Source organism: Falco rusticolus, chromosome 7, assembly GCF_015220075.1.
Source record: "Falco rusticolus isolate bFalRus1 chromosome 7, bFalRus1.pri, whole genome shotgun sequence".
Classification (NCBI taxonomy): Eukaryota; Metazoa; Chordata; class Aves; order Falconiformes; family Falconidae; genus Falco; species Falco rusticolus.
Genome location: NC_051193.1, coordinates 62770677 through 62794021, shown reverse-complemented (window position 1 = coordinate 62794021; position 23345 = coordinate 62770677). Strand labels below are relative to the sequence as shown.

Sequence of the window (23345 nt, the reverse complement as noted above, 5' to 3'; positions counted from 1 at the left end):
AATGAATGTGTAAAGACTCAGTGGAATTTCATAGATATTTCAATGCTAAAAATTCCCAAGTGAACAACTAGAGTGACTTCTAGATGGTCACAAGCACAAACTGAATAAATCTATTTCATAGAGGCAGTTCCATTTTTAAGGTCACTCAAGTTTTAACTGCCAGGAAACTGCTGTCTTTAATGTTGCTCTTATTTAACCATCAGCGTTTATGGGGAGCAAGGAGTAATTTTACCAGAAGTCAAAAAGTAAACAGACAATCAGATTTTTAGGTACTTGGAGGGATTAAAAAAACTGTTAGATACCTAAAAACCATTATAAGTTTTGAGAGGTAGGCATCCAAACCACTTACACATATTTTGAATGTTAGCTCCCTATTTACCTATTTCTTATCAAGATCTCAGTGTTGCCTTCAGAAAAAGTTATATTCACAAAGCTTTTTCTTCCCCTTACATATATTGACATTATTCAGCTTGCTTTTAAAACACATCTGGTAATTTAATAAATGTCCCTATTATTTATTTATTTATAAACTTCATAAACTTCCCTCTCTTTTAGACATACCGTTTAATTACCATTACAGCCCCCTGAAATACATTCTGTGAATTCTTCAGATCTCGTGCCCTAATTTCTTAGCTGAAAGAAATTAGGCTTGTGTCCTTTGCTGACACGAGAGTGCTACTACGTGGATTTCAGTGTTCAGCTACCATATGGATCTAATACTGTGCAGACACTCAGCTGAGGGTCCAGCTCACAAGCTCTTCTCTGTGTTCAAAACTGACTCAAAGGAATATCCTCCAGATTTTCTATTTGAATCACTGAAAAAGGGGGACGTTAGCCCCCCCCCCCCCCCCCCCATTTTCTGAGCACCTTTCCCTGCAGTCAGTTGGAGCACACGGTGTGTTGTGTGGTGCTTTGCCAGAGCACCCACCCGTTCCGCTTTTCCTACCCCTTGGGAAAGCCATGGAAAGGTGGCTGCTCTGCTCTGCTGTGTATCACAAAGCAAGACCGGTCTGGTACAGTTTCTCAGTTTATTAGAGATGCCCAATCCAGAGGGGATTGGCACATTCACAGTTTGCTCTGTCGAGTCATCGTATTAGATCAAAAGTCTTAAAGTAATTGTGCTCCAGTTAGGCTACACATCTTGGTTAAAGGGTTTCATGTTGTTCACCCCCATAGACGGACCTTGAACCTGCCTAGTAAGCTCACAATTCTGAAAAGAAATCAGGCTAAGGGAGAAATCACCTGTGCTCCTGTATCAGTGCTATATTTTCTTTTGCTTTTTTTTCCCCCTACTTCCAGAAAATAAACCCTGACCTATACAGAGTATTCCGTAAAGAAAAACAAAGATAATTATGAAGCAGACATATTTTTGTAAACAGGAATGCCAGGCATGTCATCTAGAATAGAAGGTGGAAGAGATGTTACATCAATTAAAAAATACTAAAGAAAGCAGCTGAAGTTTTCTTAAAAAGCCAAAAAAGTTTGTAAGATGTGAACAGATTTTAAAGGTAATAATAAATAAATAAATTTGAAGCAGTAGTAAAAAATGTCTTTCATCAGATGAATATCTTGAATATGGACTCACAAATTATTTTAAAATTTCTAAGCAAGCATGGAAAACATGATAGCTCAGCTTGTCTTTTTTCTTTTTTTTTTAAATATTCAATCTTCATTACCCATTTTTCAAGAGATTCTGTTTTATACTCTAACTTAACTCTATAACCCACTGCACAACAAGGTATTTACATGATAAAATGCAAGCTAACACATTACAGAAAGTTAATACACATCAAATACTAGGATTTTATGAAGCAAAACTCAACTCAGAAAAAAAGCTGTAAGGTGAGTTTCTTTTTGTCCAGGGAGGGTGGCAAATGGAGGGCTGTGCCTGGTTTTTTGGTTTTTTTTATTAACTGAAGTATTGGTACATGTCTTTCCAAATATTGGAATGAGATATCACTTTGTAAGACAAAATACCAATTTTTGTTATTTTTATTTACCGCCAAAAAAACCCTGCAAACCAACGCTGTCGGTTTCATTTTTGCTAGAAAATAAATTAGCAAAGAAAAAAAATTAGCTTAATGGATTAGGAAAAAAAAAAGGCACTATCTGCTAGGCTATAAAAATTTAGAAAAGTTCACAATGTTTTCAGCTAGGCACAAAAATGCTGTTAATTATTAGCTGTATAACAAGAGATTTATCTCTGTCTTTTTTTCCTTTTGTGTGTGTGTGTTGCAAAGGCAACACAGCCATACTGCAGGTCTGTCCGTGCCATTCTTAGGCCACTTTCAGGCCGATTGAGAAAAGCTGGAAAGTAAACACAGGTGTTTTAAAACTGGAGCCGCTGTCACGGACAACCACAAACACCCTTAACTCTGATGTGGCAACGCCTCTTTCCCGCCCTCTCTTTTTTTAAAGCATTGCCCCAAAAGAACATGTCAAATGTTTCACCTTTCACCACCTCAAAATAACTTGGAGCTTATAGCATTGTTTGGCAGATCTCAAGTAGAGAGATCATTTTTTCATTCCTTTTCAGATGCAGCCAACTCCAAATCAGTCACATAAAATAAAGAGCCATTCTGTTTCTAACTATTTTATTTTCAGTGTCCGCTGCTTTACCTGCAAGCACCATGTCTCAAGTTGAACATTTCCTTCCTCAAATGTAATTCAGACTCCTTGTTTTCACGATTCAGGTTCAACTAAAGAGACAGCGAGGGATTTTGCAATAACTAAACAAGAGATTTAATCCAGTGGATAAGAGGATAAATAAAAAAACATAACATTAAAAAAAAAAAGAAGCCACAAATCCCCCAAACCAAAAGAACAAACCTTGGGGTTTTTTGGTTGTTGTGCAAGAATACGTACAAAACTGAAAAAGTACTTGCTTGTAAATTCGCTGTTCCAGGAAACAGTGTATCCTGTTTAACAGCCATGAAGTATTGACCAGCTAGAGAGAAAGTATGGAAAGCAAAACCAGAACAAATCCCCAGAAATTATGTAGTCGCTCTTCATTTATGCAGCTGGTGTGCAGAGGTGGTGGTGGAAGTAATGCATTAACAAAAATGAAACAGCTATTGACATTTAAAATTTTGTTCTGAAAAACTGGTAAACCGAAGAGAGATGGTTACACTTGGACTGCAACTAACTGCCCCAGCAACACTCCTCACCCCAAAATGCAGAACTTGTTCATAATCTCAACGTCAAAATATAGATCCAGCCAAAAAACCTGAAATTTAACATTCAAAGCGGAGTGACCCTCGCATCTATACCAACAGTGAAGGTATTGCAAACATACAACATTGCTGAAAAGATAACATATGTCAAAACCAGGTCTTACTTAAAGGATGATTTTTCCTGTCAGTCTCAGCCTTCAGATTCCAGAACAATTTTCTTTTTGACGTAGATGCTTATACACCCCAGTTTCAAAAACCAGACACCAGACTTACCGTGTGTCCTGTGCTCCAACTTAAACAAACACACGACTTCATAAGATAGACAGCGCTCGTGCATACATTTATTTATGTTAGGACACAAGCAGGATTTTTCTTTTTTCCACATTTTGTCCAGTGTGGTAAAAAGACACTATTATTTATCAAAGGATCTGTCTGAATAGCCCTGAGCCTTCTCATCCCCTATTAACTACGGCAGGCATTCAAAATAGCTCACAATCTCACAAAACAGGCCTCGAGATGGCTTGCAAAACTGAACTTTACATTAAAAATCAGCCGTTATTATTTCCTTCAGGCCATATTACCTTGTTTTTGACAAAATGATGAGCTATTTTGTATACTGTTATATCAAAAGTCTGACCAATAGTACATTTAAAGCTTTTTAACATAGCCAAAAGAATACAGCTGTAACAAATGTAAAATATCAACTGCTGTCAGCAGCGAGCATCACTCACGGTGCTGCGCATTACCTAATAAACACTTAAAAGAAATCACACACACAAGCACACTTATTAACCTACACACGTTAAGATTGCAACAAAAGCCACAAAGAGCAAGTGTATTCACTGTTTTGCCTCATTTGTTGCTATTTCTGGCCTTTGCATTACGCACACGTGACTTGAAAATCATATATCGTTGAGACTATTGCACATAATGAAGAAATTAGGTGGAACAATATTGTGTATAAATTAGCCTGTTTATTGGTGTGCATTATAACATATTTGCTGTTAAAATATGAGGGGTTTATGCTCAGCTATAATACAAAGCAATAGAGTTTAATCTGATTAATTTAAAAGTGGACTCAGACTAATGGAGAAAACCATTAAACATTCTGATAGCAACAATTCAGAGAGTGCTAAAAAAAAAAAAAAAGAGAGAGAGAGAGAAAAGCTTGTTGAAATAACCCTTATTAAGTGCAAAAATTTTACCCCCTACAAAGATGCAGCAATAATGGTGTTATTGACTTGCAGATCTGTGGAGTCTCAGAAAGTGTGTTTTAAGCTAACAAACTGAGTTAGGGGAACTTTATCAAACCACTAACTGCCATTAAACAGCAGTGATAGTTTTATCCCTCAGCACTACAGTGACCTCCTGCCAGAAGCTAATTTCTCATTCCTCCAGCCTTTTGTATTCAGAGTTATTACTTGGTGACACAAGGAGCTGATTTTTGAAGCAAGAAGCTTGCACTCACATTTTGAGAGTTAAGGGGCGCTTTCAAATGCACCTAACTTCAAGAGAACTTGCGGACGCTCAGCTTTGGGGATTTATTATTTGACACAGCTTTGGAAAGCAACTTCTTTTTTTTCTACATGTCTTAAAGAACCAGCAGGAGATATACAGTAAACCCATAAAATATACTATTAAGCTTTAACTGTGAAAAACGAGTCTTACTTAATGAACCAAATAGGGAAACTGATTTGATCTTTTAAGAAAAGGGGAAAAACCCCCTTAAGAAACAGACTAAAAACCGATCCCTGAAGTTTTACTCATATGAATAAAGGTACTCACAGGAGTAGCTTCCTGCGTGAGGCTTGCTGGATTAGGCCCCAATTTGGGAAAATGTTGTTTCTGGACTGAGACCTGCTATTCTAAATTTCAGGCTGGAATGAAGTTTTCAAGAGTGGAGCTCTTAAGTCCTAAAGATAGGGGTCAGAAGGGAAACAACACAAGGGTGTGAAATACGCGGTTGCTGCCGCAACATCGACTCTGCTTGGTAATTTTTCTCAAATTACCAAAGAAAGGAAATATGAAGTCTGATGTCACTTTCTTCAAACATAAACACATCTCAGCAAGACTGCGAGTCTTTTTCTCCTAAAGAATAACTGAAAAAACAAAAATGCGAGAAGCAGACATTCCTTTGTGAGGACAAAGTTAATAAAACATTTTATTTGGGAAGTAGACTTGATACAATTGGAGAGTGAAGGTGCACTTCGCTCTGTTCTAATACTTTAAATTTGACAACACTTGTCAAAAGATGTTAAAAATTGTTTTGTGGTCCAACAAGTCACTCAGCAAGAATAATTTTTAAGCAGCTTTTCTTTTTGTTTCAGTTAAAATTAAAATCCATGCTGTGTAATCCTTGGAGTCAATCTGTAATTAAGGGGATTTGGAGAGAGACCACGCACCGCATTAATGATAAAATTTAATATCTGTTTTAATACTCTAACATAGGAAAAAAACCCTAAGCAACACACAAAAAAGCAATCATCTCCCTATTTTGTGTGAATACAGCACATATACACCATTACTATGTCTAGCAGCAATGCTGTATTTGATGTCAGCTTTTTGTTTATAGACCAAATGTTTCAGGATTTAGCATCTATGGAGCTTAAAACTGCATCTGCTTGAAAGTTGGCACCCAGATTTAATAGGCTAGATAAACAGATTTTATTTTATCTAGTTTGGAAAACGGGTGTTTTTGTTGTTACTGTTGTATAGCAACTCCAAACGGAAGGAGCTATCAGCAGCATTTCCAAGTTCACAGTCACTCAACTGCTCTCTCCTCCAACGTCTAAGACAATTACAGCTCAACTGTAAGAAATAGGAGCAGATAACCAATTTAAACCAATTCACTTTATGTGATATTCTCAAGTGCTTGAAAGTCTAACACAATATAAAAAATTATAATGTTTGGTATACTAAGTCTCTCCTCTGGACTATATGCAAGGAAAAAGTTTGAAATCTGTGTCTCCAAAGTGCAGCTACTTGACATCAAGTAGCGTATTCAAACCATTTACCCGTTTAACTGTGGAGCAAACACAGGTCCATTTTAAACTAGAAAAACGTACTAAACAGTTTCATCCTTTCAGAAGAGGGATTAAAGTACCAGGGCAATGAGGTATTTTATGATTCATTCATTTTTCCCCTCCAAGAACTCAGTAAGAAGCATGGTTAAAGTAGAGATGCCCTTAATGACATTTTAGGTGGAAAAGTTTTGAAGGGATATATTTTCCACTGAGAAAGGCTAATAGATTCTTTTAACGTGGACATCAAAGATTTTTTCCTGTTAAAATGGCTTGAGCTCTTCGGAAAGAACTAGCAAAGCATCGATGTATTCTTACCAGATCTCGTTGTATGACGTAGGATACCTAGTTTATGAAAACAAATTGAATAGAATTTCCTCTAATTTCTGAATATTGTCATAACAGCCTAAATGTGTGTATTACCGCCTAAGGCTTCATCACTTTGGGACCTAGTTCTGTTAAAATTTAAGTGCATGTGGAACTCACAAGCTTCAATATTAAAGCAAGAAAGGGTACATTTCTTCTCAAAATTTAGATCCTGTAACAGTGACTGTTAATGTCAGCAGGATTGCTCTCTAGCAGTCACTGCTACATATGTGCACAGAATCGTGCCTAATCTACAAGATTAGCTTTGTGGTGAAAAGCCTGGGCTGAAGGATGCTTCCAATGTAAAAAATAGTTCAAATGGGATTGATTTTTTATAATAAGTTCTCTCAGTTTTTCAAAATGTGCAGCCAAGATACTTGTAAAGAAAGAACTGAAGTTACACCACCACCATCTTAATAACTCCTCCAGCATAGCAGGTATTCCTTTAATAAACAAAGAAGCATTGAAATACTGTCTTGACTGTGATCCACAAGGAAATGGCAAATATATGAAACTGTACAGAATCTGAGCATGTCCAGTAAAACTGTGAAAGATGACATCTATTCTTCAGTGGAGAATTGATTCTGGAGATGGAAAATCCAGTATCAACCAACACAGTTCAGAAAATGAAGTTCCAGAAGCTTTCTTTATGTATTGGATCTAACTACAAAACGACATTTGGGTCTTTGAGTTTAATTTTAAATTGCAGATTTGGCTACTTAACAACAAGCACCAATGCACAATACCATGTTCAGGCAATGGGACATATACTTATTTACTATTACACAATAGCATTTGTTACTTCAGCTTTCTATCCAGTGTTTAAAGACAGCTTTTTCCTAATTACACCTTTTTGTTGCTTTTTCTTTGTAAGATATATTTACCTTACCAGTGAGGAAGGCTGAATTTTGGAAGTAACACAGAAGCTGACTAAATTTTGGAGGCATAAAAAAATTCAAGCTTTAATTGCAAAAGTATTTTATAGGAGAAATCAGACCTTCTTTGAGTGCTTTCAGTGAATAATCCATTTTTTTTGCAAGTGTAATGAGCAATTTTGATTCAGCTACATGACAGAGCTATGCATGCAGTGTTTCTAAATATGAAGATAAACCTAATATATGTTGAGTTGAAATCCTGATGCATTGATAGACTTCTGCTGATGTGAAGCTTACTTTATACCTTTCAAGTCTTCAAATAATAAAAACCAAGGCTACATGTTTCATATGCCAAATTCTGTCTGTGCTTTTGTTAATAAGTAAAGGTAATAATATACTTTCTGAACAGGTGGTACACCACTGTGCCTGCATAGGTGTTTTATGGTTAAGGTTTAGAAACTGTGAATTACAGAATTACTGAATTACCAAATTTACTACTTGACTCCCAATGTATAGCTTGCTACTCTAAAGCTTACTCCTAGAGAAAAGCCAAAGTCCAGCTGCCAGTCCATAATCTCAACAGAAAAGCAGGAGATCTACTGGAAGACAGGTAAGGAATATTTTTCTTCATAAAGCACACTTTCATAGAAGAAAAACAGAAAGATCAAAATAAACCCAAGTCCATTCATTCCTTCTGCTCTTCAAGCATCCTCCTAATGACCTGTGTACTCCCAGGGCAGACATACACACCTACTGCACACAAGGAGTACATCTCTTCCTCTTAGCAACGTGAATACGTGAACAGCACAGTCCATTTTTCCTTTACACCTCTGTGTGGCCACACACATGGAAGTCAAATCAGGATTTTGCATAAATAGATGGGGAAAAGAAAGGGATTTTTCAGAGGCTCTCAGTGATCTAGGAGCACAACTGCCCTAACATAAAAAATGCGCCTCTGCACCAGACCAAATAAATAGGTGGGAATTATAAAAAGGACAGGCGAAATGAGTCCTGACTCCTCTCAGTAAATGATGGCTCAGCACCAAGCTGCACTTTCTGGACATGGGCTCTTTTGACTTCATCTCATTCTAAACCCTGAACTTTTTTCCCAACTGGGAACAGAATAGGAGAGACTTTCAGATTGCAGCAGAAAGATAAAAAAGAGCCAACATGTAGCACCTTGAAGGCTTCTGAATCAAGCCTGGTCTGCAGCCCTACAACCATATTGATCTAATTTTCCAGTGTCTTCCTTTATAATCTGTTCCCCTTCTACTCTGAACCATACTTCATATGATCACTTGCATGAAAAATGCTAGGAAAGTGTTCTTGAACTCCAAACAGAAATTTGTATAAACTTAAAACATTCCTTTTTATTAAATACTTAAAATTCTGAAATATTTATATTGATCCTTTACCCTATCCCTGGTTTCCTCTACCCAAGATCTAAAGTAGATTCTATCAATTCTGAGAGGCGTTTCAGATAAGGAGGTCATGGATGGGTCAGAGCAAGACCTTTGCTATTTAATGACCCTGTAGCTTGCCTTTTGCACAAGAGCTTAGGTTACTACCTTTTATACATTTTATTGTAGGACAAATAACTGACATGTCATCCTGCACTCAGGCTCAAGATTTTGTTTACAGTTGCTACTCAAACAAAAGAGGATCATTTTCCTGTGCAGCACAGAAAATGAAGGGTGTACAGTAAGACACTGAAAAAAATGATTGAAAATTAAGATTTACCACACTTTCTTTCTGCATGTATGAATAACAGAATTCATATGGAGAAAAAGCTAAGTTTTATGAAATAAAAAATAATATATAAGAATGTCACTTCTCCTCTTCATTCATTAAATCTGATATGTTGTCTCCAGCTTCATTAAATACTTGGTACCTCTGATAAAGGAAAAACTTGGCTAAATATTTTTTGTACAATGCCAGAGTTACTTTGAAAACTATACCTTTTGTTTTATTATGGTACAATGCCAATAGACTGAGAACTATAGCAGTGAAGATTAGGGACGGTATTAATAATAGAAGCTAATGCCAAGAGCTTCTTTAAATATTGCAGAAAACAGTTACTATTTTACGTACAAAATGGCTTCAGATTTAGAATCTCTTAACTAAGTTTGGAAATAGGTTTTATAGTATCAGAAAGTGGCAAGTGAAGGAAGGAGACCTAGTTTTCTTATAGGAAGACTGATACATTAGGCTTCATGATTATTTTACAATTAGATTAACATATGCCCTTCATTCCTGATCCATGTAATCCCAAAACAAAGATCCATAGTAGTGGAAAAGTAAAATATTTTTTTTTTTTACAGCTGTTTGAAGTGCAGCAATATGACACCTTCTCAGACGTTACAAAGGTATGAATAATAGTACTACTATTGACATGTTACTGGGCAGAAGGAAGGAAAAATGAACCCATGACTGGGGTGATAAACTATACCATTGGAGATGGCAATGAAGCTTATCATTACAGTCAAATAGGAGGTTTGTTTTTATAAGAACTCACCTTTCCATATAAGCAGCTTTCCTAACCTGATTTCTACAGTATATTTTACTTACGTATCAGGTTCTGTATTTCTAATTTACAAGACACTGCTGAATTTCAGTGTATTTTAGAACACACCAATTTTTCATCATTGCTTTAAGGCATGGGTGTCACCTCTATGAAGATAAGGAGTGAGAGAGCAGACAGCTTTCTATCTGGCCACAGGATGTCTGCACAGTTTGCTCCATCTTCTACAACTTCACAATGTTTGTTCATTTTAGCACATGTATTTCTAGAATACGTATATCTGAGATCTGCCTATTCTAATTTTGAGGTCCTTTAACAGAGTTTAGACAAAAACCTAAAAATGCTGCAGAACATTTACAATTGAAAGAAAGCATCCTTGAAACTGGAAGGCCAAGTGGCAGCATCACTGAGCAAGGAAGGAACTTCCAGGAAGTCACCCAGACAGTTTCAAATTAATCAATGATACCAAACGGAATCTACCCTGTTAGAAGCAACAACAGGTGCATGAAAGCGCAAAGTATCTGTGAAATGCTAAGTATCCGTGAAATGCTAAGTTAATATAATATGTGCAGATGCAGAATTACAGAATGGTTAAAAGAAAAACATAGATGAGAGGACCTTGTCAACGGGCACTTCATGGTCACAGAAGTCTATTATGATGCAAGAGATGACTCTTTGCATACCAAAAGTGAGAACGTTGAAGCAGCCTGTACAACTGTGAGAAAGATAATCCAGATTTAGAATAACCTGAAACCAAAATATTGCATTCCAAGAACCTGCTGCACTCATCAGAAATAATACTTTGGCTAATCGGAAGTAGTAACACTGGCTCTGACCTCATGGGAAGGTAATTTCCACCTATGAAATGGAAACCAAAAAATAAAAGACTCAGCCAGAAGGTCTGAATGACCACATCATCCCCTATGACAAAGCAACTTTTATAGTATATACAAATAGTTTGTTGGTGTTTAAGATTGTCAAGAGTAATCTAGTGCCAAGAGAGACTGAAGGCTATCAAATAAAAAGTAACAGACCTCTAAGGAATTTGTAGTGGAGCAGATGAAAGCTGACATCAAACACAAAGTGTGAATGAGTAATGAATTCCTTAATGCTTAGAACTGAATCAAAGTTCAATAAATATTTCTGCTTTGGTTACGAGACATTCAGCATCTGTTAACAGGACAGAAGGAAGAGGTATGCTCCTCAGGCAAGGTGAACAAACTCTTTTAGCCAAGACAATGTTTGCTCAGACCAAGGCACATCCAGTGCCATTCTTGTGCAGCAGTTTACAGGTACTATGATGCCTGCTAAAATTCCTGAAGACATACAGTCTCTAGACAAGCATAATTAATTAGATGCAACTCTTCTCAGGATCATTTTCAGGACAAATGTTCTGCCAATAAACATCCACTCTCACCCATATATTATTTTGCTTTGAAACAATTCTGAAAGACCTGAGATCACAGTAAGAAACACCACGGCTTGGCCTTTTGTTTGAACAGAGTCCAAGAAATCCTGAGCAGCCGCTGTGCAGGGAACACTACACACAGGGCTGCCGTGCCAGCCGGCGGCGAAGGGGCAGCCTTAACAAGTACAGGAAGGTGGCACGGCCAGTGCAACCCAGGAAGCAAAGATGAGAATTTAGGTATGTCTATTTGTTTCCTTCAATTTGAAAACAACCCAAGGCTTGAACAACTCCAAAATTCTGGCCCGCAGTGATGCCTCAGTGAACCAAGAACAGTACCGCTTATCCACACAGGCACTTAACGGCATCACAAGCCGACCACTGAAAAACAATCACGCAAGTACTAATGTTATCAAAGATCATTTCTCTTCAAGTCCAAGGTAGATGTTTCATATAAATCAGATTTATCAGACTCCAGAAGCCTGTGTTTCTGCACAACTTCACTGTCAGTGACAGACAAGTCCCTCCTCTTGTAATTTTCTCGTATTTGCTTAAGGCACATTTAAGCAAAATTATTTTAACTTTCAACTCCCTATACAAATTAAGATGTTTTTGGGCAATGAATACAAATGTCTACCTGTGCTAAAACATTAATTACCAGATGGGAGGAGACAGTCATTAAGAATGTAGTTGCCGCTTGTGCACAACTAGTCTGTCAACACCTACATAATTAAAGAAAGCCTACCAGCCTGATGGCTACAAAAAACAATTAACAAAACTGGCCACTGAAAGTGATACTAGTATAACAGATTTCTGAACTTTGCTTTTTGACTCATGGTCAGATATATGTGTTAAACTAGTCACTTCCTGCCTATAGGGGATACACCTAAGTGGAGTGTTACGCTCTGAAATATATGACAGCAGATGAAGGAGAAATCCCTGGCCCAGGATCTCTGGACCTGAACCCACCAGAGGACCAGCTTACGACATCTGGCTCAAAGGAACAGTTGGGTCCAAGGAAACTTCAAATGAGTGCTTTAAAGACCGCTTGATCTTTAAAAGTGCTCACATTTTTTGCCCTGCGATTGAGGGGGAACATTGGTCATTGTAGGATTGTGAGTTATTTTCTCCCTCTCCATGCATACAGCTAACGGCGGGTTGTCAGAAGTCTGTAGCAATAGCTTTTGGCGACACTGCAACTTAAGCAGAACGGAATGCAGAAAATTAATACTGAAGTGGAACATGAGAAGAATTACTTCTGCAGGAGTTGTACTCTGCCTCATTTTAGTGTTCATTTACGGCATGATGCACCAGCCTACACTGATATCCTCTGAGGTGTACAGTACTATTTAATAACACCAGCCATAAAGTGACTAACTGTGTTTCTAGCATGGATAAGAGCTCAACAGATTTGGGTCTAACCTTAGTGACACACTTTAAGGCCTGGTGATTAAGCGTTTTTGGGCGCAGCACAAGCAAAGGCTCTGTTCAATGTAATTAAGAATGCAACATACCCACTTTGTCTGATAAAGTGTCTAGGAAGCAGCAACTGAAGAAAAATGTGGATTCTTAGCCACATCCACATTGTCAGCAGCATGTTCCAAGTTTTACTAGGTCTTTTATTTCCACCTCCACTACGTACTTAAAAGCAATTCAAGTACTCAAACTTCAGCAGACTTCCACTCTAAAAAATTAATAGCAATCTCATGCGCTTTGTAGCAAGTTTTATTGACCGAGTAGCAAGTTTGCCTCTCACATTGCCCAGGCATTTAAATGAGGGCACATACTGCTTTAGGGTAGCTGCTGGAGTGGGAAATGAATTTGTGTCTTTCTAGAACTTGAACCGGGCAACTCTTCTGAAAGCAGACGAAGTGGCAACCTTCCTAGGAGAAGAAACCAAACTAATGAAACAGCTCTTGCACAAAGTTAGAGATTGCAACTTTCTTTGATAAATCCTCTAGCATTTTATCCTCATGTAAGTTATTGGAAGAATAGCATGAGGAACCTTTCAGGATTAGTTGTAACAACATATTATTTGCTGGAGATAACCTCCAAGAAGCCTGTTAACTATTCCCGTTGCTCCTGAAACGTTCCTGTAGTTTCAGAAAAATAAATATAGATCATAAGAAAATGCAATGGCATAGTGTGTCTCCTCACACTGAGCAGCAGAGCTGCAATCTACTTCTCCTCCCCTTCTATTTCCCATATGAAGCTGGCAGCCAGGTCTTCAAACATAGCTAGAATTAATTTGCAAATATGACAGCAGTCCCTTTAATATGTAGGAGCACATGACATCTAAAATGAAAAGCATGATTGCTTTAGGGTTAACTCCACAGAGCAAGCTCGCAAGCTGACCATTCACAGGTTGATGTTCTGCTGGCACAGAGGGAACAGTGCTTACTGGCCAGAGGAATTCATAGCAACACATGGGAGAAATGGGTGGATTGTCCAACATATGAATATTGCTGAGTTGCTTCACAGGAAAAACCCCAACCACTCTGAAGGAAGCACAAAATTTTAAAGCACCTTTTACCAAACAGTAACACCATACCAACAAGTAGATCAACAGCAAGTTTTAAACTCTTTTCAGAGTCACGCCTAGAAACTACAAAAGGAGAAAGCTGTAACACCTGTGACACCAGTGGGTAACATAGCTATTCATCTGTTAGCTAGAAAATATTGGTTGTCAGCAGCTGGCTTCCCTCACTCACACAGCACTGCAGGTAGTATCAGTGCAAGAGTCGAAGTGGCTGAAGCGGGCAGAGTGACCTTCTGCACACGGCTGGGCCGTGCCACGTTCAGCCCTCACCTTCTAGGTTTCTAATAAGTCAACCTGGTCTGTTGCCTCATGTAAAATGATTATGAAAGTATTGAAAGGCTGTTCTCTAAGTGTTCTAGGACGTAATTAATTAACTGTAATAAAATGTAAAAACTGTATGCTGAACTGGAATTTGAATAGAAGAGATGAGATTGGAATCTCCGTTTCCCAGCACTGGTTCAGGCAAGTTTCCCTGGATTATCAAGCATTTCAAAAGCATATGTCTCTATTAGAAACAAACCAGAGGCTTTATAGCCATAAAGCAGCTCTAAACTCATTAAAATGAAGCTCTGAAACTTCAGCTCTGAAGCTTTTAACGTGAAAATTGTTAGAATTACTTATTTTTGCAGATTAGAGCCACAGTAACTATTTTGTGAAAGAAGCACTTTATTCCACAATCAATATTATATGCCTAAATAGCATGAATATTCCATGTCTTTCCACAGTAGCAAAATTCTAAACTTCCTGTTAAAGCTTTTCTTAATTTTTTTCTAAGCTCTCATGACGTCAGATTCTCCTGGGATCATGTTCGTCATGGATGACATGTTGACTATTCAGCTGGATTTGTTTTTGGGCTTGGCATTGTCAGGCAGATATGGAAAAGTAGCTTCTACTCTAGGAATCTGGGAAATTCCGAGAATCAAAACAGAGCTTAATATAATTTATGACAGCCATCAGGGAATACTTACATTAAGTCTTCTAGTGGCCTTCTCACGGGCATCACCACTGGCACAACTACCAGAGTGCTATGCATGGTAGATTTCCTGCTCTTGATACAATTCTTTTGTGTCAGCAGAAAGCAGATGACATCAGCTACAATTGCTTTATGACACTACTGTAGATGAGTTTCTAACAACTCCTTCAGGCCACTTTCTTGCCTCTGACTCTGAATTTATAATATCCTTAATAAAGTCAAGGAAGCATGTAGGATGAATTCTACAGAAATTACTAAATAAACTAAAAACATTGATTAGTCAGAAAAACATAACAAGCCAATCATAAGCAACAATTCATCTTAACAGCTCTGCAGGAGATTAATGACCTTTACAACTTCTAATGACATCATACTTGGATGGAGTAAACTCATTTAGTCACTAAAGGGCACCTGATTTGTGTATCATCGTGAAATAGCCCCCCTCTCCATTTTGAGAGATTGGCTTAGAAGTAAAATTAGTACGTCTCGCTGGTCTTTAAAGCAGATGAATAGCTGCTTTAAGAAGAATGTACCACCTAATTAAAAATTACAAAATAAATCAGGCCTGTGAAAAAGAAGTCACCTCTCCTTACAGTTCATTCAAATCCAGTTAAACATTTTCCATGAATTTTCACATTAAGTTATTTGCTTCACAAGACTTATTTCCTATTGTTCTTCAACCGAGTGAAGAGGACATTCACACTGGCAAAATCTTTATTCTTCCTTGGGAAAATATATTACTTAAAATTCTGCATGTCAAAACTACACAGTATAAAGCTAACAACAAAAAAATGGTCCACAACAATATTTGAATACTAATGAAAAAACAGCAATTCTTCAACTTTTCTATGTTTAATTGAATCAGCTATTTCAGCGTATTGTGGGAATACATTTATCAGAATCAGTAGAGACCAAACGTTAATTATGAAGGCCAAGCACAAATGAATAATCTTATGTATAGACCCTGACACATTAGAACTGCAAAGCGCTCTGCAGATCTTATTTTATGAAAATGTGCTAAGAGCACAAATGTATAGGCCCTTAGGAAGCAATTATCCCTAAAAGATTTAGCTATAATTCAATCTGAAATATTCTAAGAGATTTTTTAAAATGGTTTCACAAAGAGGAGGATTATTTTACTTTAACTATGGAAATAGAGGCCCACATGTCTCTCTGAATGACCTCTGTGCAGTTGTGGGCATTGCCTGGAGGGAACATTTGAAACTGGCATTTTTGTTCAATCAATACAATCCTCTACAAGCCGTAAAAATATTACAAAAATTAGGAGTATCGGTTTGGCACTGTGGGACTGAATGGCCCACATCACTATAAGGAATGTTCTATGCAATAAATACATCAAATATGGAAATTTTAAATCACGTACTACCAATATGTATGGCAGAGATTAGCTAAGAAGCGATCTCTTCTTACCGAAGACGTACAGATATTCTATTGCACAATAAGATGAAATGACACAGAACGGGTCTATACAGCATGCCTATTGGTCATATGCTTTATTTGTCACATGATCCTCTGGTGTGATATGGCATCTAAAATAAAAAGTATGCATGAGTGCTTACATCATCTTTAGGATCTCCAGATCCTGGATCCAGACAATTTAGTGCCACCACACCTCTCCCAGGGTTACCATCTGTCTCGCCACTGTTTCGCCTCACTCAGGAGTCTACGGGCTGCTGCGGCTGCCTCATAGAAGGGTGACAGTAGCCCTGTGAGTTAATACAGCTAAAAATAAACCTGAATATCTTACCTATTAGACCATACCATCAGTGGAATGAAATACGTTTCTTGTGGACCGGCCTTATAATTTTTTCCGTCTGAGCAACTCACTATTGTGAGATGGTTTTAAAAAGTAAGAAAGACACAATACCTGTTGGGTTAGTGTATTTTAGACCCCATAGAGGTAAGGATCTCATCTTTTACCACAAACTTGTATGCCATCCTTAATCTAGCTGATCCCGATTACTGCTTTTAGCCTGTTAAGACTGCAAGTATCCTTGCACCACACCTGATATTTACACGTCTTCCCTGAAGAACATCTAAAGCAGATCAAATTCCTCACCTGCCATGTATCACCAGAATGCATCTTTTGACAAACTGAATCAGACAACTTTAATTAGGTTTAAGAGAGTAGGGCAAATTAAAGATTAGAAAAAAAACCCAAAACCAGAACAACTTAACAGGAACTGTCCTGGATGGAGGCAGAAGGAATACCTGGACTCCTGCAGGACAGGTGTTTACACCTGAATTAACAGTACATAGCACAGTTCCCAGTTTGCACGTGAAGGTGGTTAAAGTAAATGTAGTTCTCTGGATCATGGTGAAAATAAAAATAGTTGTGTTGATATTTAACTCTGCACCACAGAGACAAATGGCCAGTCCTATTTCTCTGAAAATGGTTGGACGGTCAGAGGGTGATCTGCAGCAGAGAGGAGACAGGAGGGGATGCTTGGGTCTGTATGTACACTCTGCACGTAGCACTTAAAAATACTGCTGAACATGTAACAAGAGGCAGGAGGCGGCAGTTAAGAACCAGAGGGTTTCACAGGAGAGGTATGTGCACCAAGACCCCCCTGGGTGTTACCTGTCAGGGGGCTCTGACTGGATATTTCTCCAGCAGGGAGGCTCTGCCTCTGACCCACAGCACCGCTCATACCCATCTCTAAAGGAGTCATGACCAGCCAGTCCATATTTTCCAGGCTGTAGTTACACTAAAAAGGGGTGGTGATAAGCTTTTCATTTACATGAGTGCTTCGGTCAGAATGAGTGTTCCTATGCTGTATGTCAAAGCTAACTACTATTGCCAGTATTTCATAAGGGCATTTTAAAGTTTTCAGGGTGAAGAATTCAACCTCGCCCATCAGCCTTTGAAAACTACTCCGATGGACCTGTCCTCGCTCTAGTCAACAGTAATATGAACTGAGATATTTGTACCTACAGAAGTACAATATTAAAAAAAGTTCATCTTTACCAAAACTAGAAAAATATTCTTTTCCTCTCAGACTCCCATCTCTAAAAGACTACTAACAATTAACCTCTAACTCTGAAAAATCAAAAAATGCCTGTGACAGCCAGAAATTAAATTCTTTAAAGATTAGGTGCTGGGAGAGCAATATCAGGCTTAGAATGAAATCCTAGTAACACTCTGAACTATTAAGTCACTTCTTCCTCTGAAAATATAATTATTCTGTAAGCATTATGTCAGGCAATATTAAATGTAAAAAGTGTAGTTTCAATAAAACATTTCAGTTTTCCAACAGAAAGACTCTGTGCATAATATTTTCAATGACACAGAAAAAACAAGCCAGCATGCAATTAATGAAAAACAATACTATGTTCAATAAGTAGCACGCTCAGCAACCACTAACTTCTAGTGATACCAGATTCAAAGCAATACTATTATCGTGGTCAGAAACAGCCCTGAATGTTTACGATCTCTGTTTCTAGTCATCTGAGGATGGATTGCTTTCAGTATTGCACACCTGCTTTTGTAATATTCACACCATAGATTCTGATGGCAATTATAAACCCATGGTGTGGCACACAGCCTCTCTCCATTTATTCATTATACTTTTTTTTTTTAACTGAGAAATGTCAAACTATAAAAGGATTTACCTTTATTCCTATACTTTGCATTGGTTAAGTTGTTGTATGAATAATGATGTTTCCTGAATATTAAAAAAAAATAAAAAATGAAAGAGGCGGCAGAGGAAAATCTGCCTACAAATGAGAATGTCTGGATCTTGCTGCCTAAATCACAGTTCAAAAAAAGACAATACAGTATCAACAGAGTAACTTCTGTATTTGTATTGTCTCTCCTCTACCCATAAAAGAGATTTTTAAGAATACAGTGGTTGAATAGGTTGAATGCTTGCACATCTTACCCCACATAGTATCTTATTCTGGCTAGTGGTGAGATTGCTGGTTATGTAGCTATCAATTCCACTGACATTACAATTTCCCTTTCTCAAAGCAGCAATAACCTGTCACTTTACACTGTCCTTTCTCTGACCCTCTCCCGCCTTGCTGCTCATTTTTATTCTTATTGACAAGACTTATTATTCCTCCTCCCAATTCCAACTAGCTACCCTTTTGCAAATAGTAGTATCAACTATGTGGTCACTAGTAGTATAGGTCAACAATGTTATTAATATAGCACACACTGCTGGGAGCAGATCAAACAGCAATGCCTTAAAATATTAGTTTTGCAAAGGCACCATGAAGCAAATAGTTGCAGTTTTCGTCACGTTATAACATGTAATATTGCAAGGACAGACCCCAAGAATTTAGCATTAATTACCAGCCCAATAATTTGGAGGATATGTTATTTTTTCCTGTTGTTTTCATACACAAAATAAAATAAAACCATAACAGAAGGGTGCTGTATCTGTGTTTAAAGAAGGGGTTGTTGGCAAACACCATAGCTCACTTCTGCTGAAATGTACACAACTGATATATGCAGCCCCGAAAGCTGGCACCAGGGGCTTACAACCTTAATTTGCCTGCAAGAAGAAATGGAGATTTACCTTCAGAGCACGTTCTTGATTGTTTTCAGCAGTCAGATGTCTCGTGTTGTTTGCTGAAGTCTGGTTCTGCTCTTTCAGATGATGAAGCTCCTGCTCCAGCCGTTTGCACTGCAACGAGGAAAGAATCCCATTAAGTAGAGGAGTGTGGGCATATTTTTTTCAACAGGCCAAATGAATTAACGTAAATAACCCCATCACCATTTCTGCAGGAGTGAAAGCATCAGACAAAAGCAAGTTACAATCCCAGACCAGTACCAGAGCTATGTTTTTTAAACATGCATCATTATTCGGTTTCTTCCTGGTTGAATTGTACGCCAAAAAAAAGCCAAGTTTAGTATCAGATAAAGACATTTTTTAGAATGTTTTAAAAAGTCTTAAAAATGTTGGATTGAATTTCTCTTCCTAGTTATGCCAGTATCAGGCTAGATTTTGGCTTTTATGTATTAGGTAAGTGGATATAAAGAAAGCAAAACATGCTTTTAGAAAAGCAAGCAAATGAAAGACCCTGTTCCCAAACCCAGAACCCAGCCTTTTATTAGAAAATATACATGTAATTTTTATACTTGTATTTTTCACGCTAAGCGATTACTCTAATTCCCAAACACACACCACATCCTGAAAAAAAATGTTTTAAGATTGTTTTAATATTTAACTTAATGACAAAGAATGAAAAAATTAACATTTGCTACTGTTTGCATACACACATATACTTACTGCTGTCAGCCAACCATCTATTTTAAAGATTAAAGACCTGCAAATTGTGAGCTACATTATATTTCAGTGTTTTTTATGGTAATCATAAGAGGTCTTGCCCAGTTACCCTGGTTTGAAAGAGTAATTAATTGTCAGTAGACAGTTCATTGTCTTATGAAAAAAAAAACAACCAAAAACCTGTTTTACAAAAACAAGAGGAGAGCAAAACAGATGAAGTACCAAGACAACATAGGGGAACAACTGTTAGAAGTAGGGAAAAACACAATATTAACAGAGACGTTTTAAAACAGTATATTACAAGCAAGTAGTTTGGGTATCACCACCAAACCCAAAGCTGATACACACTGTTGGAACATAAGAAAATTAATTGATATAAAGTATTTTCATAAACACTTTCTGAAAACACCAATAAGAAAGGAATGACAATGGTGATATGATGCCCATGTAAGCACTGCTGTCCCAAATGAAAGACCTGCAAATATCAGTCTCTTGTGCTATCTGTGTGGAAGGCACAGAACTGAGCTTCCCATCAAGAGCGTGCAACCTACTCCTGAGCAACTCAGTATGTGGGACAACTAAGCATGGCTCACATCAACTCTAAAGAAAGAAAAACTGCAAAATGGAGATCTGTGGGACTGCAAAAATTATAACTGAGGTCTAAGTAAAGTAAGGAGTACTGAAGGATACTGAGACAAATTTTAGACATACCAATACACAGGCTTAAACAGAAAATAAGTCATTAACAATGTGGTATCTGGCACAGTCTATAAAACAATGATTCAATCCTATATTTGACTAAGTTTTAGATAACTGTAGGCACCCAACAGTACTATTAAAAAAATTCAATTCACATGTCTGTTGCTGTACTTCAATACTTCTGTTGGAAATCTAGGCTCATTTCTAATAGGATTACTTATTTTAAAGGCAGCAAATCTCTCTGGCCTAGTGCATTCTCTCAGTGTCTGTTGTAAAGTTTAATACCCAGTTTCATTTTTATTTCAAGAAAAAGAGAAGACAATTTCCCATAAAATAAAGAAATAAAAAACCCCCAACCCCATAGATACATTTGATTGAAAATATTTTTACAGACTTAAGACATTTAATGCCTATGTTTATCTCTCATACACATAAAAAAAAATATCACAGAATCACAGCCGTAATTCTTTTTTCATGTCCAGCATGAAAAATAAGACATGAAGGGGCTAATAAAACTACTGAAGAACGAAACCCAGATTATGCAGGTTTTTTCTCTAGCATACATGGTCTGAACACCATTAAAAAAATAAAATCGATCTACTACTTCAGGTATCATTATGACACTTTACACATTTCATCATGTAAGGTCAGCAGGCCTCTCACTTTTCTGCTTTGCCAACACTCTTCTTCAAAACGGTGCTTTGGAATTCCCAGTTTGACAACAGCACCGGGCTTCTTTACAGTGAATATTATTAGAAAGGCCAAAATCTCAATCTACCTTTAAAACATGAATTTATATCCAAGCTATTGTCCCGATTCCAAAAGAGAAGAGAAAATATGCTAAGAGCAAACCCATCTTGATATAGAGGGCAGGTTGCACAACTAAGGGCATGGGTGCAATCTTCTTCCCCTCCCCACTCTGTGGGAGACAGGCCAGCGAAACAAACCGCAGCAGTGGGATCTAGTATCCTGCAGCACATGGAGTATATACAATAAAGATGCAAGACAAGTAATATAAAGCGGATGGACTCCGTATCAAGTCTGTCTTGACATTATTACATTTACATCAATCTTGGGAGCATCTTGTAATTAATCTTTAATTTCACTTCCACTAAGAATGTTGATAGCTGAAAAAACCTAGGCATATTCAATCACCACAGTGCTTGAATCCATTTTGAGGGTAGCACTGAAAAACTGGTGATGTAATTTGACTTTGCGCACAAGTGTCTTAATATGCTGAACACAATGTATTAACAGAAGATGTTCTGAATTATCAATCAGAATTTATTTATTCCTAGCTGTCTAGGAAGTAAAATCTTTAATTATCCTGTTTGTGAAAGTACTACAATAATACTCTTAAATGGCAACATTGTGTATGCCTTACTAAAGATTTATACTTTGATACCTGAACTACTTTTAATACAGTAAAATTGCATTCTAAGAGCAAGCACTCTTTTTCACAAGAACAAAAGCATATGAAATTTCTCTGTAATCTTGCTGCAAAGAAAAGTTTTAAAAATAGAATTTAAAACAATGCAGCACTTCTATCCATTTGAGCCAACATTTTTTGGATTCTGTGTCATTGATTGTTAGCAAGGTTCAGTAAAAATAGATGTTCTTTAAAAGAACATGTGTTTTTATTGGTTCACTCCAGGGCTCTAAAATGCCAACAGCTGCAAATAAGAAACTGGATTTCCTTCTAAAAACATATATAAAAATACTTTTTGGAGCACAGCAAAAAGAAGACATCATCCAATTCAGTACTGGCAAAAGGAAATGTTAGATGTAACCTTTTAAGAAAGCTGAAAGCTAAAGGAAGTGTTCAATTTTAAATATTATAAATAAGAATGTCTAAATACTGTCATCCCAAACTTGTGAAAATTCATACTTGGAAAACTTTCAAACAGAATCCTCTTAAAGTCAGAGACAACATACTTTGTGCAACACAGGTTGCCTAAATATCTGATCTGAGGTAACTGTGTACTTAAAAGGAAGTTCCTGTGATTTTAGCACTTTATGAATGACAGGCTGTTAATTGAGAAAACTGCTTCTTTACCTCACATACTTTGAGCACTAAAAAGATACTTTGAGGACTCAAAGAATATGAGAGCAGTGTAGATGAATGTCAAAGGGAATATACCTCGATCAGAATGCTGAAGACTTTGCTAAGTAAAGGATGATAAAGCCTCACAAATGGTAACACATCATTTTATACAGGTTTAACACAAACAATCCACCAAGAATTAGCTACATCCTGTGGTCTACCATATGCATTCAGAGTCCTGTAGCCAGAGAGGCAATACTGAAGATATAAAAAAGCCCCCCAAAACCCAACCAGAAAAAAGGTTTCCTTCCTTCTTTCAAAGGAGAACAACCCTCATGCTTGTTCTCCTCTCTGAAAACATTTCCCACAAAAAGTCTCCCACCTCAGCCAGCCTCATTGCAGCGATAACATACCTGTCCGACAGCAAACCTCTTCGAGGCCATGGCCAGTGCTCCTTGAGCAACCATTTGTGGCC

At 37.4% G+C, this 23345-nt stretch overlaps 1 protein-coding gene across 13 annotated transcripts in view; it reads right to left on the bottom strand.

Moving 5' to 3' along the window:
* MIPOL1 (mirror-image polydactyly 1) overlaps positions 1-23345 on the bottom strand; it is a 197276-nt gene that overhangs the window by 81073 nt on the left and 92858 nt on the right. For all 13 annotated transcript variants that reach the window (XM_037393501.1, XM_037393508.1, XM_037393512.1 and 10 more), the window contains one exon: positions 19417-19524. In XM_037393501.1, coding sequence (XP_037249398.1) covers positions 19417-19524 — 108 coding nt within the window. The remainder of the gene's footprint in view (positions 1-19416; positions 19525-23345) is intronic.